At 44.3% G+C, this 16674-nt stretch overlaps 1 protein-coding gene across 22 annotated transcripts in view; it reads left to right on the top strand.

The window, feature by feature from the left end:
- The window catches only part of ARHGEF33 (Rho guanine nucleotide exchange factor 33), a 112199-nt gene that overhangs the window by 43418 nt on the left and 52107 nt on the right, over positions 1-16674 (top strand). For 14 of the 22 annotated variants that reach the window (XR_011504089.1, XM_070512219.1, XM_070512227.1 and 11 more), the window contains 7 exons: positions 536-665; positions 6585-6717; positions 8500-8583; positions 9751-9834; positions 11493-11641; positions 12666-12830; positions 15290-16100. Coding sequence is in view for 19 of the 22 variants with exons in the window: in XM_070512219.1 (XP_070368320.1) it covers positions 536-665; positions 6585-6717; positions 8500-8583; positions 9751-9834; positions 11493-11641; positions 12666-12830; positions 15290-16100 (1556 nt within the window). In the remaining 3 variants the exon portion in view is untranslated. The remainder of the gene's footprint in view (positions 1-535; positions 666-6584; positions 6718-8499; positions 8584-9750; positions 9835-11492; positions 11642-12665; positions 12831-15289; positions 16101-16674) is intronic. The other 8 variants (XR_011504088.1, XR_011504087.1, XM_070512220.1 and 5 more) reach the window with 1 other exon arrangement.

The raw sequence follows: 16674 nt of genomic DNA, 5'->3' as shown, positions 1-16674 counted from the left end.
AGTGTGGCTGCTGGCATTCTGGGACCTGCAGGGAAAGGGGCTGAGGGGAATCTCCGTGTTGAGTATGCAAGCCTTCTCTGAATCCTTTTATTTTCATTTTAGCATCTCAACTCTGACTCTGCTATGTCTGCTGTCTTTCACCCAGGTCCTAGAGAGCAGGGCTTCTCTAGTTTAATTTTTCTCATTTCCCATGGGGTGCAAATGAGGAAGCCATCTGGCATTGGAGTGGGGAACTGGAAATTCGATTGCACTTTATGTAGACTATGTCTCCTGTTTTCAGCATTGCCCCTTACTTATACTTTCTGTGGTGCCTCCAATCCTTGAGCCTTTCTGCATCTCAGCAGATGAGAACACCAAGGTCTTGTGTCCTGTACTCTGCTGAATTATTTACCATGCCTCCATCCCGTTTTCCATCTTCCAAAAACTTGCTGTCTCTTTTATTGCTTTCCACATCTTTTTATTGCTTTCTATCATTTAGGAGGGTTTTGAGAAGGAGGGGTTAACAAAAATTCCCTCTTTTGGTTTATTTTTAAAGCGAAAAGACAGACTGTGGCTCTAGAACTGCTTGAATCAGAAAGAAAATACGTCATTAACATCTCTCTGATCCTGAAGATCAAGGCAACATTCCAGGGGTCAGACGGAAAGAGGAATTCAAAAGAGAGAAGGTATCCATGTGTTCATTGCCTTTGCTTTTCAGATTGATTAATATTTAAGGTAAGTTGTTTGTTTCCACTTTGGGAATTCTGGGACCTGTGAAGAGTTCCAGAAATAGTTTTTGAAAAGAGAATAGGAAGTGACAGCAGGTAACCCCTGGCAAGTCTCAAGTTTAGATTTTCAGCAGATAAGAAAATGAGTATAGTCTCCTGGGCCTTCAGTGTCTCTGGCGTGTCTATTAAGAACCTAAAAGGAGAATAAATCCTATGGAGAGAAGGCACTGCTCTCTATTGCCATCTGCATGTCCTCTGGGGATAACGGGTGTCCTGGAGGTACAAGGGAACGGATGCAGTGGAGGTCTGAAGCACTAAGTGGCCATTAGATAAATGACACAGGGCTGATGTAACTCTGAACTTGGACCTTTCTTATGATGCGTTCAGGTGATCCCATCGTGCTGGATAACGCATGAGTCTGTGGTGTTGTGTGTGTGTGTATACCTGCGTCGTGGGGCAATGCTTCCAAAGGTCTGCAGTGTAGTGTAAGAGCATGCTAGCCTCCTGCTAGCATGAGTGACAAGTGACAAGCCTCCTCCATCTATATCCGTTCATAATATTTAGATTTTCTCTGCTTCCCTCTCTGTTGGGAGAAAGCAGGAAGGAGGAAACAATGATTCGGTGGAAAAGACTAATGTAATGAAGATGTAATAATCCAGATTAATTGAGGAAAAAGCCAATCCAAACAATGGAAAGTCTGGATTATGGACTATTATGGACAAATGTAGCATTATTACTTTAAATATTCTCTCAGGTAATATACACTGGTGGTTCACAAATTGACTCTACCTAGGGAGGCCCCTAATTGTGTTTTCCTGCTCCTTATTATCCCCCCAGTTTTACTTGGCTTTGCAGCTGTCAGAATATACCACGTTACCAAAGCACAATGCTCACCTATCTGAATGACTGAAGTGAGAAAGTATTCTCTGACAAACCCACAAGCGGCTTGACTATTTTCAAGAATTATTTTACTGCAAAACTGAGGTAAACAAAATAGAAAGTAACAACAAACAGAAAGGGTAATACAGCACAGCTAAAGATGTGAGCAATAGTGGCTCTGGACTGGGCTTCACTTTCTCTCAGTGGCCACCCAGAGTCTCGTTGGTCCTTCCTTCTCCATCTGACCACTTAATTCCTTCCCCCTTCTAGACCCCAATCCAGCTTGTCCCACCCTCCCAGATTGCCCCTTCAGCCCTCTGAGAAGTCTCTATGGCCTCTAGCTATCTTGCTGTTGCCAAACACCTGCTCAGTTTACATTATCAAGTCTAAAGCCGAGTCTACCTTTCGGTGCGGCTTTGCTCCGCATCTAAGATTCTAAGCCAGCAGCATCTCTCTCTAGTCTGTGAAAATTTAGGGACCAGGCAATGAGAGAGAAAGAGGGGATTGTTTACTCTGGATCACAGGAACCAGGTCTTGTGCTAGATACCTCATTTATAACTTCACGAAATCTTCACAAGAACCCTGTGAGTCCTACCTTATAGATGAAGAAACGAAGGTCCAGAGTTTAAAGCCTCACAGCCAATTAGTGCCAGAATTCAAACCCAGGCCTGGCTGGCCCTGTACCTTGTGCTCTTTCAACATCACACTGCTTCTCTGAGTACCTCACGGTTTCAAAGAAACCACCCTGACTAACAGTAATATGTCCAGTTTCTCAGATAAACAGAAGCAACCTTTCTGTCTCTCCCTATTTCAACACTCAGGCTTCCTCTTAATAGCCTATAAGCTTTTCCTTCAGCTCCCAGCTGATTTATCAAGTAGGGATACTGGATAGGTTCTTAGCTCACTGAAGCTCTTTTCTACCTGCTGTCACTTCCTGGTTCTCTAAGATGTTCTCTTATGATGCATTACTGAGGAAGGAGTGGAACTTTCCCCCACATCTTGAGGTTAAAAAAAATCAAAACTGCCACATAATCCTCAATGAAAGTAAGATAACAGTTATTTCTCATATTCATGATAATGCTACTCATTTAAGTTATTACAAAGCTAACCTCTTTTCTTCTCATAGAACAAGAAGAGAAAACCTTCAACTCAATACTCTTAGTACTACTATGAGGTTTCTGGTTCTGAGCATTGCGCTGTTGCCATCTTTCCACCCTTGGGTTAGATTTTCATTATCCTTCTTCACTCACCATACTTCTTTTTTCCAAGCTTTTCTGAAGCCTCTATGTGTACATTAAATAGACCAGTGGAATGAAATACAGAATGCAATGAGACCACTCCTTTTCCCTGTGGATATTTTTCCCCATGCAAAGATTAAAATAAATTTATTAACATGTACTACCTTTCCCGTTACAAACCACAAGCCTTCAGCACTTTTTTTCTCCTGTTGAGAAGTCACCTGGGGGTGAAAATAACATCCACCATGGCTACAACCTGACCCTCAAACCTGAGGTTGTCATATCTTCTCAAACCTATAAGATAAAACTTCGGGTTTTCCCTAGAAAAAAGTGAAGTGCTCAAGAGCCTCCTCTGCCCTTTTCTAGTCAGCCCTGCCTCTGGCTGAAAGAGCTGGAAGCTGCGGGGCACAGGCTGCCAGCTGAAGCCTGAGTGGATCTTGTGGGCTGTTGCTCATTTGTTGGAATATCACAGAAGTTGGAGTTCTTGGCTTTTTCTGTCTGATTCACCCAGATAGAGCCACAACCTCAGGATCAAACAGCCCTGTCTGAACGCCTGTGGGGAGGGACAAAGTCAGCTTGACAGGATTGCCAGTTAGATTTATAAACTAAACTCGGGCGCCACATGCACCAACTCAATAAGCTGTATGCTACAGATCACCACCAGGTGGCACATGTTTCATTATCGATGCCCATCAAATTTGGTTACATCCTGCTGCTGAAGCTCAGGAGTTACTTTGGCCTAAAAGTGAACTGGCAAGAGCTAAGTTATTAATTTGAAACTATAACTGGATTTTTCTTCATTGCTTTTAGTTTATTTCCCTCATTAAGTACTGTATTGTGGGAGTTGAAATTACTTTGAAGGCTTTAAAAAGAATAAACTATTTGCGTTGCCATAATTTCACCCCCAGTAGGAAACAGACAAGAAGTTGAGCACTTAATACTTTCATCATTGTCAAAAAGTTTCTTCTGGGAGTCGAGTCTGGCTCCAGGCAAAAGAATGAAATAGGTCAAGCGTGTCTATACTTCTCGACTTCTTTCTCCCTCTGCTCTCCATCTCCTGGTTCACCTCCTCCACACTCCTCCCAAATTTCAAATAATATCCTTATTAAATTAATATAAAGATTTTAAAGCCTGTTTTCAATATTTGGTATAGAAGCCACTGTAGGTCATCGCTCTTCCTGTAACTTATGTGCTTCCGCTATACTTGATGGGAGCGTTAGCCTTCTCTGACCCCACCCTGAAATCTCAAGCTATTACCCCAGTGGACAGTCCAGAAGGATGTTGATATCAGCTCTCCAACCCTGCATATACACTGGCACAGTGTAGCAGAAGGCAGATTTCTTGAAAGAAAAAAAAGAAAGGGAGGGGCTGGCCCCGTGGCCGAGTGGTTAAGTTCGCGCGCTCCGCTGCAGGTGGCCCAGTGTTTCGTTGGTTCGAATCCTGGGCGCGGACATGGCACTGCTCATCAGACCACGCTGAGGCAGCGTCCCACATGCCACAACTAGAAGAACCCACAACGAAGAATATACAACTATGTACCAGGGGGTTTTGGGGAGAAAAAGGAAAAAATAAAATCTTTAAAAAAATAAAAAAATAAAAAAAAAAAAAGAAAGGGAAAGGAGAGAAGAGGAAAGGAAAGAAAAAGAGAAGAGAGAATCCAAGACATATTACATAACCTATATGGAGAACCCATCACAAGGTCAGCTCTCACCATAGTGCCCTAACATCTTTCGGTGTCACACCAGGAATATTACTCAAAGTCATCAATAGCCTCTGGGTGGGGAGAATCTTTCACTTGTAGATATTTTGCTGGTGCAATGTTTCACTCTTTCAGCTTGATCAGCTGTGCTTTTCTCCATCAGTTTTATGGTCTTCTCCCAGTCAAACTGTGTCCTAGCCACCAGCCTGAATTCTCTCTGATCTGGACAGGGATTACTTAGATCTCCAAGCCCACTGCACTAGCCGCATGAGCTCTGATGAGGAGGCCTCTCCTCTTGTGCTTACAGATCAGCTGGCTTCACATACATGGAGACTCACGGTATAGGAGATGGAGGGGCGGAAGATAGGAGTGGAAGGAATCCTTATATCTTTTCAGAGGGGGCTGTGTACACTATTCTGGTGTTTGTGTGTCTTCTCTGAGCTGCAGCCCCAGGGGAGTCTTTGCTCTACTTGGAAAAACCTCCTCCCAAACTGGTGTCTTTGGTACTGTTCTCTACAAAGATCTGCTTGTTCAGGGTTGGCAAAACACTCTAATTAGATCCTGGGGAAATATCCAAATAAGTTCGGCTCTCCATGACAAGCAGGTCATCACTTTCATCTTTGTTAAACTTGTGATCTTGAAAGATGAGGGAACATACTTTCAATTCCCCTAAGTCATCAAGTTAGAGTTCAGATTCTTGCTGTGGCCCAACAAGACTCCAATTCCTTCTCTTTCCTCCTTCCTCATTCCTATATACCTCTGATCACCCTACCCTTCTACATCCAGTCCGCATTTTTCTTCCCCCATGATTCTCTTTCTAGCTCTCCTCTCCATCCCATCCTTCTCTGACTTCTCTCTTCCTCCCTTCACTTCTTCTGAAATAATGAGGCACATTGAGAGATAGGGGAGCAGAATATGATAATAGTAAGGGAGCTCTGTGCAACTCCAGGGAATAGCAGGCCAGGCCTAGTCTGTAGCCTCGCCAGGGAAGACTCTGTCCTTGCCCAGAATTACTCTTAGAAGCTTTCAAAAGAGAGGAGAAAAGGAACACTTTCATACTCCTACCCCCTGAGCTTTTAGTTGTCAGCTTTAAACAAATTTCCCTACTTACTTAAGTAGCAGTCTCCTATGTAGTAGCTGAGAATGACCAAGTGCTACCTTAGTGCTGTTATCTACAATACTAATTAGAATAGACAGACTATAGTGCACAAGAGAGAGTAACTTTAAAACATCAAAAAGTGGAGCTGGCCTGTGGCCGAGTGGTTGGGTTCGTGTGCTCCGCTTCGCTGGCCCAGATTTTCGCCCGTTCGGATCCTGGGCGCCGACGTGGCACCGCTCATCGGGCCATGCTGAGGCAGCGTCCCACATAGCACAACCAGAAGGACCTACAACTAGAATATACAACTATGCATTGGAAGGGGCTTTTTTTAAAAAAAAGTTTTTTCCTTCTTCTCCCCAAAGCCCCCCAGTACATAGTTGTGTATTCTAGTTGTGGGTCTTTCTAGTTGTGGCATGTGGGACGCTGCCTCAGCATGGCCCAATGAGTGGTGCCATGTCCACACCTGGGATCTGAACTGGTGAAACCCTGGCTACTGCAGCAGAGCACACAAACCCAACCACTCAGCCATGGGGCTGGCCTAATTGGGGGACTTTGGAAGAAGAAGAAGAAGAAGAAGAAGAAATAAAAAGATTGGCAATGGATGTTAGCTCAGGTGCCAATCTTAAAAAAAAAATAAAAAAAGATTTCCTTTAGAATTTCCACTGAGTGTCACATAAATGAATATACTAGTTTGGGTTGACAACATCTGTTCAAGTGATGTGCTCTTTGTTAGTTCAATACACATTTGTATAGGAGCCATCGGTAAAGGGGTCTTTTTATAGTCTGAGGATATCTGCTATGAGGTCTACAATGACAAACCTTTTTTTAAAATCCTCAATGGAAACCTGTGACTCAGAATATTTTCAATGACTGGGAAAATGGCACCTGCTGCACATAATGCTTGTAGGGCCTTTTCTTCTCTCCACCTGGTTTGTGTGATCCTCTCTCTATTCCGTTTCAAGCCTCTTCCCTGGCTCTTTACGGTACCTTGTCCAGCAGCACCTGGATCTGCTTCATGCTCTGCAGGAAAGGGTCCTGAAGTGGCCGCGCCAAGGAGTCCTTGGAGATTTATTTCTTAAGTTAACAAATGATGAGGTAAGGTTTTTTTTTAATCCTTTATAAACTTGAATTATATGCATCTGTGTGTTCCTTGTCTGCTTCTCTTAATGGAGAATCTAGAATCAGTGAATTTTAGAGTTAGAAAAACTGCTGAGATCTAGTCTAAACTTCTCATTCTACAGATAATGAAATAAATTTCAAAGAAATTAAGACTTTGCTGAAATCACCCAGCCAGCTAGATAGTTGTAGATGTGACTAGAACCCAAGTCTTCCAACTTCCAGTTCATCACTTTCCACTGTACTGTGATGGCCCAATGTATTCAATTACTGTACTATAATTGAGTATTCATGTGTGTGTGTGTGTGTATATCTGTATAAATATATTTACACACACACATATATCTATACATACATATAAAATAAGTACTTGAGAGTTTGTATATATGTATGTAGTTTCATACACAATTTCATTCCTTAGAGATTTTTAAAAATCTCTAAGCTATTTGTCTTGAATGCTTCTTGTTTTTACCTCCTTGAGAAAGGATGGATGCTAAGTTTTGAAATCTCTACAATGTTCTACAAAGAAATATGATCCAGGCTGGAAGTTTCTAACTCAATGCCTACGGGGCCAGATAGTGAAACAAATGAGTGGAAGTGAACTGAATGTCATACAGTACGGACTGCTGGAAAGTGAGCTTAAGTGGAGCATATATGCTTTTCTATAAGGAATAGCTACTCAGTTTTACCCAACTACATGCAGGAAAAAAAGGACTAGAGTTGACAGATCTTCTGATATTTTAAGAGAAGCTAGAAATCCAGAATTTTGTGTGAAATTTTCTTATTTTAAAAATATTGTGTGGACTAATTAAAATTGGTCCGCAAGCCAGATTGTTCCTGCAATCAACCTCTGTATATCAATGATTCTCAACTGTGGGTAATAATATAAAGTTTGCAAATTATTTACTTGTATAGATTAGAGTGAATGTAGGGCTATCCCTCTAATATCACTTTTACTCGTTTGTATTTACTATGCTTTCTTGGGCTGAGAATTGTTACATCTATGGGAATATAATTTCAGAAGCTGAGAACTATTTTCCTGAGGGCATTTGGATAGGCAAATATGCAATTTGTGGAAATACGCAATTAGTGAAAAAAGTTGAGAACCACGGGTCTAGACCCTATGAGGTGGGTTGGACCAAGTTCCTCATTTAGATGTAGATTGAAATTAAAAGTAATTTAAAAACAAATATGCATTTTTATTAACAATTTAAAAATACTTTTTCAACTTACATGATCCCTTCTCTCTGCCTTGGTTTATCATTTCCCTTTCTCTTGTTAAAGCTGGGCTACTAAGTTTTGGTTCCCAAGTCCTTAGGGATATCTACCTTAAAACCAAAAAGATTTTTTAAAAGCTGAATTAAAAAACCAAAAAGATATTAATAAACACATTAAATGAGTGATTAAAGTAATCTCTGCAAAGTACTACTTTTTTTTTTTTTGGTGAGGAAGATTCACTCTGAGCCAATCTTCCTCTTTTTTTGCATGAGGAAGATTAGTCCTGAGCTAACATCTGTGCCAGTCTTCCTCTATTTTGTATGTGGGTTGCTGCCACATCATGGCTTGATGAGTCGTGTAGGTCCACAGAAGGGATCTGAAACCGTGAAGCAGGGCTGTGGAAGTGGAGCCATCAGACTTAAGCACTATGTCACATGGTTGGCCCCATACTCCTTTTTTATATACATGACTCTATAAAAATATTAGTTGTTATCATGCCTATTTCCAGGTTCTTACCATGTATTTCTTGTGTTTGTTTTCAAGAATAATTTTTTGGATTATTATGTTGCCTACCTGAGGGACCTGCCGGAATGCATCTCCTTGGTTCATGTTGTTGTTCTGAAGGAGGTAAGTTAACTCTACGAGTGCACTGCCCTTTGTTTACACATCTATCTATATGATGTTGCTCATTCATGCAGGATATGCAGCACATGCACTCTGAGCTTGTCTTCCAGGCTGGAGAATGGCTTGAACAACCACTGATGCTCCTACCTGGGGTTAAAGGAACTCACTCAAGGATCAGTGCCATTGATTTCATCCTTGCCCTCCCTTACTGACCCTGTGTTCCATTCCACTGAAAGTATAGATGAAGTAAACAGGGGTTCTAAGCAAAGATCTTCAGGCTGCAGCTTGCATGCTGTATGAAGGGTTTTGTTTCATTTTAGGCTCAGACAATATGAATCTGAATATTCAACTCATATAAACTGAATATTAAACTCAAGTCATCCTGTGTCTGTCAGTTTATAAGATCATAAAGTGGCTCTAGTCATGTTGCTTTAAGTATTGCTACTGAAGTGATATATTAGATGCTCAATAAACACATACAAATATATAACAATTCTAGCTATTTTAGGTCAATAGGAAAAAACTGTATCAGCAGCCCTAAAGCCAAGAGTTCATCAAGTTTCACAAGTGGTGAGGGACTCTGTCTTATTAGCCTTCTACATCAACCTCCCACTACTGCCAACCCCGTATAACGCCTACTGTATGTCAGCAGTCAGCAACTATTTGAGAAAGGGAAAGGAAGAGAATAGAAGGGACATGGAGAAAATCCAACATGTTTCCTGCTGCCAGGCCAGCTGTTCAGTTTCTAATCATACTCCTTTGCCTACTCTCAGGGGGCTCCAATCCACCCTAGTGCTTATTAGGAAACCATTGTAATGATTACTTGCTGAAGAACCTCGATGAATTCATTCAATTCAAATACAATCTATTGAGTACCCACTTCTGTCTAGCGTGTGCTAAGATGGGGGGAGGGGCAAGGAAGGGTTAGTTTGGAAAGTTGGGTGGATTCAAAACAAGTATATGATATTCTTCCTGCTAGAGAAGTGTTGTGTCCTTGAGTATGTCCCTGAGCAAGTGGCCTCTCTGATGACATATCAATGCTTCACGACACTCTAGAGGAAGAAAACGCTCTGGGAGTTAACCTTTCCTACTCTTGTGGGGCTGACTCTGGGGTTCTGCAGCCAGAGCTGGAGGAACACTGAGGAGTGACTCTACCTTTCTTTCATTCAGGGTGATGAAGATATTAAATCTGACATCTACACACTGTTTTTTCACATAGTCCAGCGCATCCCTGAATATCTGATACATCTGCAGGTAGGCATGGCTGTGCAAGCCACCAAACCGATTTTCACACTAAACAATTGTTTTTGGCTTCCAAATGAGAAATACTGTAAAGGGTCAAAGAATCATTAATATTTCAAAGAAGCATTTAAATAATTTAGATTGTTATGATTACTCCATCCCCACCTTGTGGTATGAGCTAAAATCTCAATCTCTGAAAACTTTTGGTTCATGATGCCTGCCTTTGAAGTACAGTCTGCATTTACCAGCAGTCCACATCTCTGCTGATCCAGGATCTTTCTATAGCAGCTCCTGCTAGACTCTGAGTACCTATTCAGTCCCTTCTACCATGGTTCTACAGCCATCTAAATGCAACCCTCTGTCCCCTCCCCCCATCCCCTACCAGCATCTAAGAAATACCTAGGTAACCTGCCCACTTAACCACTATCCTGACTGCTCTCTTTTGGCTTGGGCCCAAAGGTCTACCATACATTGCTTATGTCTATGTCAGAGAAGAAGCATGAAGAAGGTGACCAGCTGGCTTCTTCACACCAGTTTCCCACAGGGCTTGTAGCACCTTGGAGGAAGTAGAGTCTAGAGAGAGGCTCATCACCCACCCACTCCCACCCCCACCAGCCCCTCTTCTTCCCACCACCCACCTGTTCTGGTTTCATTGCTGACTGACCTTCCTAAGTAATCCATTGAAAGCATCTTAGAAATGCTTGGAATTTATCTTAGGTAGAAGTGCCCAGTATCAATAATAAAAAGACTTTCAGTTGTCTGTGGCTTTAGATCTTAAAATCATTTTCTCACAATAATTATCTAATTTAATCCTTTCAACAGTCTCACAAAATAGGTATCATTACTACTATTTTTTAGATAAGGAAATGGAGAGCTAAAGAAGTTAAGTAACTTGCCCAAGTTAACACATCTAGTAGGTAAAAAAAACTAGGACTGAAACCCAGGCTTGCAAGCGATATGGTAAATAAGAGCCCTGGTTCTACTGTCTAGCTTGAGTTCAAATCCTGGCTCCACTACTCATTAGATGTGTGACCTAATGAAGATTACTTAACTTTGCTGTGCCTTAGTTTTCTTATTTGTTAAATGGAGGTAATAATTGTACCTATCTAACCAGGTTGTAGTAAACACTAAATGAGAAAATATAAAGGGATTAGTACTTGGCAATAGGAAGCACTCACTAAATGTTAGCTTTCCCAAATCCAACTAGCATGCCTGTTGCATTACAGCACAGTAGGCAATATAACAGGAGGGCCACCAGGCCAGACTTGATCATAAACATTCTCCCCTTCCAGCCTGCCTTGAATCTTGACATTCTCACCATTGGTCTGACTCCTTTGAGTTAAAAGGCATTGCTTATAGACAGTAATTGTTAGAATGACTCCATTACCTTGGAGATCTAATCAGTAGATCCTTCTAACTTTTCAGATGGAATTGTCTTACGTTCACATCCAACCCAAACAGGAGCAATAGTAACTAATATTTTCCCTTGCTGTGATGGACAAAGAGAACGGCAATTTGACCTTTTAGCTTATAATTAGATTGGCTGTATGTATTGTTGTTTTGATTAAATGGCTACCAAACTCTCACAACAGATCAAGGCAAGGTGCAGAAGAGACAAACAACTTTTCATTCTAATTATGCAATTCTGCTTCCTTTTTTCCTCCATCCAGAATGTTCTGAAGTTCACAGAGCAGGAACACCCTGACTATTACCTACTTCTGGTGTGTGTTCAGCGCCTTCGAGTATTTATCTCACACTACACCCTGCTGTTTCAATGCAATGAGGACCTGCTCATTCAGAAACGGAAAAAGCTCAAGAAGTAAGGTTCTGATGGTGCAGTCTAGAGGGCTGATCAAAGGTTTCTGAGAACAGGGATGCAGATAGCCAGCGTGGGTGGCTGTCACAAGTAACCACATTGTATGTTAAGTGGCTGAAGTGCAGTAAAGGGAGGCAGAAGAGAAGAGAGAAGGGGAGGGAAGAGAGGTGGCCAGGCTGGCTATAGGATGGAGGCCCCTATTACCTGGTGGAAAGTATTTTAGGAAAATAAGCACTTTCACTCTCATGCCTGTGCAGACCCCAGCTTAACTCAGCTTGCTAACTACCTCAACAATAGTTCAGTTTCCCTAAACTTACCAGGTTTAAAATTGCAGCATAAAGGCCAGAATGTGGTTTTCTTCAACAATTCAGCAAATATTATGGAGCACCCATTGTGTATCAGGCACCGTTCTATGCACTAAATATGCTGCAATGAACAAAACAGACAAAAATCTCTGCCACATGAAGCTTACTCTCTAGACCTGGACAGCCAGTAATAAATAAGTTAGATGGTGATAAGTGCTATGGATAAAAATAAAACAAATAAGAGGGGAGGTGGTGGTTGAACAGATTTCACCCTAAGAAGGCACAGAAAGAGCTGATTAGGAAGAATCTGGGCTTCAGAAGTAAGAGAAACAACCCATAGCAGAGCTTCCTAATGCCTTGGATTTCCTTCAACCTCATCTCAGTCCAATGAGGAAAACAGAATCATTTCTCTGGGTACTTCAAACCAGAAAAAGATGCTATCTCCCAAGCCACGGCTCCTCTAATGGAGGACATCTCCGCGTACCACCCCTTTCCCCAACTCAATTCAGCCAATTAATTGGCATCCTTACGCCTGCCCAGCATCCAGCTTGTACCCTATTATGTAAGCAACCTGGTTTGTAGAGGGCCCTGGAGAGGCAGAGAGAACTTCACAGCTGAGCTTCATCTGAGAAAATTTGTCTCTCTTTCTTGGCATAATCTGTGTGTTCAGAGAACCGATTTCCCACTGTACATCCTGAGAATTATTACTTCCATTCTGTTAGGTCATCCATGGCGAAGCTGTACAAAGGGCTGGCTTCTCAGTGTGCAAATGCCGGGCAAGATGCTTCCCCCACTGCAGGTCCTGAGGCCGTCCGTGACAGTGGGATCCACTCAGAAGAGATGCTGCAACCCTACCCTTCTACTCCCAGTTCTGGTCCTGCTGTCACGTAAGCACCTGTTGCTGTGGAAAGGGTAATAGCAATGCCCTTGTGTCCCAGGCAGTCTACCCCAGGTAGGGTAGCAGTCCAGCCTGGATTAGGAGTATGACCTACAGGACTCCTCCCTCCCTCTTGCCCCATCAGGCAGGCAAGGAGCTGATCCAATGCTTGGGTCCCAGAGGAAGGCACTAATGTTAAGGGACAGGCCTAGAGGCTGGAGGTTACTTCCAACACTTTCAACACACAGGAGCACCCTCTACCTACAGCATGAGTCTCTTTGGGTTTGGACAATGATAGAAGAGGAGAGAGTACCACAGAGAGGAAGGCATTTTACAGCCTTAAGTTGTAAAATGGTGGGAACCCCCTTAAGTTCTCTGAAAGACATAGTGGAGGGAAAAGGAATCCCAGTCAGGTGTCAGAAGTCTGGGCTCTGAGGATAAGAAACAGGTCTGAGGTGGTGCAGAGAGGACCTTCCCAATCCTCCTTGAAGCTTCCTCAGAAAAGGACTTCATAAGCTCCGTTCTTCACTTTTGACAGCTTTTCCAAAAGCTGTTCTGGGCAGTGGATGGATTTGACAGTCTTTTAAAGTCTCTGCACATAACCCTCTAGCAGACTAAACTGGATTCTCATTCAGCAAACTTCTTGACAACGTTTAGGATAAGGATTAGTCTGTTTAAATACCTGGAACTCCTTTACCTCTGAAGGATAAGGATAAAGTCAATTCAGTTGCTTTTGAAACCAGGACTTTTGGTAGGATTAAAGGAAACCCAAACTCAAAATTCCAAATCCCCACTTTACCAAATACAGGCAGTTCTCACAAAACTAATTCCTTAGACTATAATTTCTGCTTTGGGTTTTATTAAGGAAAATTTAGATGTCGTGCAAGAAGCTACTTTTCTAAAATTACAATAAAGTGAGAGGTAGGCAAGTGAGGTTACTTCAAGTTTTAATTACTACAGTTTTGAGAATGTCAATTACAATCACTGGAAGGAGCAACTGATCAAAATAAATCCTGTTTCCTCTTTCTGCTCTCATCTCTTAAAATTATGAGAACATTTATCAGTGAGAGATGAAAATGCAAATACAGTAGCAGGAAAGCAGAATGATACATAATCATTCTGAAACCTATGAGACATTAACCTTTCTATAAACAGAGCCCAGGATGATTTTCCTCCTATAAAGAAAATCCTAGAAGTCCTGTAGGGAGAGAACTCTACACAGAAAAAACACCCGTCCTGGGTAGAGAGTGGGAGAGAGGCAGGAGGTGGATATGTACTTTGTGGATCACTTCAACTCTTAAGACAATGATAAAACTTTATCTTCTTTAAGTGTAACAAGCAGAGCCAAAAAATGAAATCCCTACAGATTATACCCACACTGAACGGGCTATTATGCACTCTGTTGGGAAAACAGCTAGAAAAAACTCAACAACAATCTCCCAAGTTAAAAGAGAAGTCAAGTCAGGTCAATATTTCATTTTATTATTTCTTTTCACCTCTGTGCAACCTAATTTTCATCTTAATTTCACCAAAGAAAGATATTCAGCGTGTGTTTATATCTGTGTTCTTTATGCATTTTTGTGGTAGAATGAAATATGAATACATAAACTAGCAGAATAACCAGTTTGGGTGGGTGTATAGCAGTCCACTCACATCTGTCTGGCAACTAAATTCCAGCAGAACTGGAAAATCTCAACCAATCTGATGGGTATGCTATCCTAGTATGCTATGTTAACTATTCGTTATCCATGATTAAACAAAGAAACCCTCCATGAAACTGGGCATATCCAGAGTGAGAGCCTTTTCACATTGGTAACGTTTTTGTCAGTGGAAGTTCGAGATGACTTACACAGGCATGCTTTATAGCCACAAGTAATTTTTTAGTTATTATGAAAATTTCACACGTACACAAAAGAGTACAGTGAAGCCCATATACCATCATCCAGATTCAACAGTTAGGAAGATCATGCCACACTGACTTCATCTAGGAATTGTTTTTAAGCATGAAGATCCATGAGTCGAACAAAAGTTGTTTCCATTATTTTGCATGACTCTGCTAGGGCAAGAAAGGGAGAGAAGGGAGAAGAGAGGTGCCTTGGGGTCTTGACACGTGGTGGGGAGGATCAGAGCCTCCACATGGGGAGTGATGACTGTCCTTGGCTCACCAGTCACATCTACGCAGTGCCTCCTTGCTCAGACGGATACTTCGGACATCTGCTTTACAGATGGGTATTCTCACTCTCCCACTTGGGGGACTGGGGTGCGTGGGAACTCCTTAATCGAAGTTTGCGGGGCTTGGTAGGTAACACACGTAGGCACCTGAGAGGGACCAAGAGGAGGAGAGGAGCTGCTAGTTTTGCACCCAAGCAGTATCTGCGGGATGTTTGCTGCCCCAGCCTTGTGCTGCTGGGTGAGAGGCCTGCACTAACCGTAAGCACACCTCTTTTGTATTCTGTTTCCCCTTTAAAGACATCTGATGCCTCCAATGAAGAAAAGCCAACAACAGCAAAGCCTGATGGAGAGCATGCAGCCTGGGAAGCCCAGCGACTGGGAGATGGAGGGCAGAAAGCACGAGAGGCCGGAGAGCCTCCTGGCGCCGGCGCAGTTCTGTGCCGCCGAGCAGGACGTGAAGGCGCTCGCCGGGCCCCTGCAGGCCATCCCCGAGATGGACTTCGAGCCCTCGCCGGCCGAGCCGCCGGGCCACGTGGAGCGCTCCCTGCGCGCCCCGGCCGAGCTCCTGCCCGACGCGCGCGGCTACGTGCCCGCGGCCTACGAGGAGTTCGAGTACGGCGGCGAGATCTTCGCGCTGCCCGCGCCCTACGACGAGGAGCCCTTCCAAGCCCCGGCGCTCTTCGAGAACTGCTCGCCCGCCTCTTCCGAGTCCAGCCTGGACATCTGCTTCCTCCGGCCCGTCAGCTTCGCCATGGAAGCCGAGCGGCCCGAGCACCCGCTGCAGCCGCTGCCCAAGAGCGCCACGTCGCCGGCGAGCAGCAGCGGCGCCTACAAGCTGGAGGCGGCGGCGCAGGCGCAGGCGCACGGCAAGGCCAAGCCGCTGAGCCGCTCCCTCAAGGAGTTCCCGCGCGCGCCGCCGCCCGAGGGCGTGGCCCCGCGCCTCTACAGCACGCGCAGCAGCAGCGGCGGCCGCGCGCCACTCAAGGCCGAGCGCGCCGCGCAGCCGCACGGCCAGGCCGCTGCCGCCGCCGCCCGCGGCGCGCCCCGCACCTTCTTCCCCCAACAGAGGTCCCAAAGCGAAAAGCAGACCTATTTGGAAGTAAGGAGGGTAAAGTAAAACGAAACGCGGTCCCGCAGCGCCGGCAGCCCCGGGCCTAGATCTCCAGGGAGCAGCCTAGGCTCACCTAGCGTTGAGGGGAGCGGAGGACAGGCGCAGCTGAGGGAAAGCCCGGGTCACAGGTTTGCCCCTCAGTCGCCCTCGAGGGCGCGTGTTGGTACCCGTTCTGCAGTCGCAGGACTCAAGGGCACGCCATCCGTAGGCATGGGCGGCGGCAAAGCGATTCTAGAAAGAACAGACTCCTCCTAGGTCTGCTGACACCCTGCCCCCAGCACTCACACGGTTAGAGCGAGGGGTGCTCTCCGCTTCCCTGCCGAAGCCGGGCCGCCTCCGAGTGGAACTTCAAATTCAGAGCACGACACGCGAGGCCTAGGCGTGTTTCTCCCTCGGCCTGTTAGCGCATCTCCTTGTTTAAACGTTGAGAACGTGGCACGCTCGGCGCGCCCGCACCCTCTGCTCCCGGCCCCCGCAGCCTTGTCTGTAGATAGGGAGGAGGCAGGTTGCCCTTCTCCCGGAAATAGGGACCCCTGAGAAGTTCACCGCAGAGCTAGGTTCCTATCCGCTT

Source organism: Equus asinus, chromosome 6 (genome assembly GCF_041296235.1).
Source record: "Equus asinus isolate D_3611 breed Donkey chromosome 6, EquAss-T2T_v2, whole genome shotgun sequence".
NCBI lineage: Eukaryota > Metazoa > Chordata > Mammalia > Perissodactyla > Equidae > Equus > Equus asinus.
The sequence above is the reverse complement of the archived record's forward strand: the minus strand, read 5'-3'. Positions and strand labels throughout refer to the sequence as shown.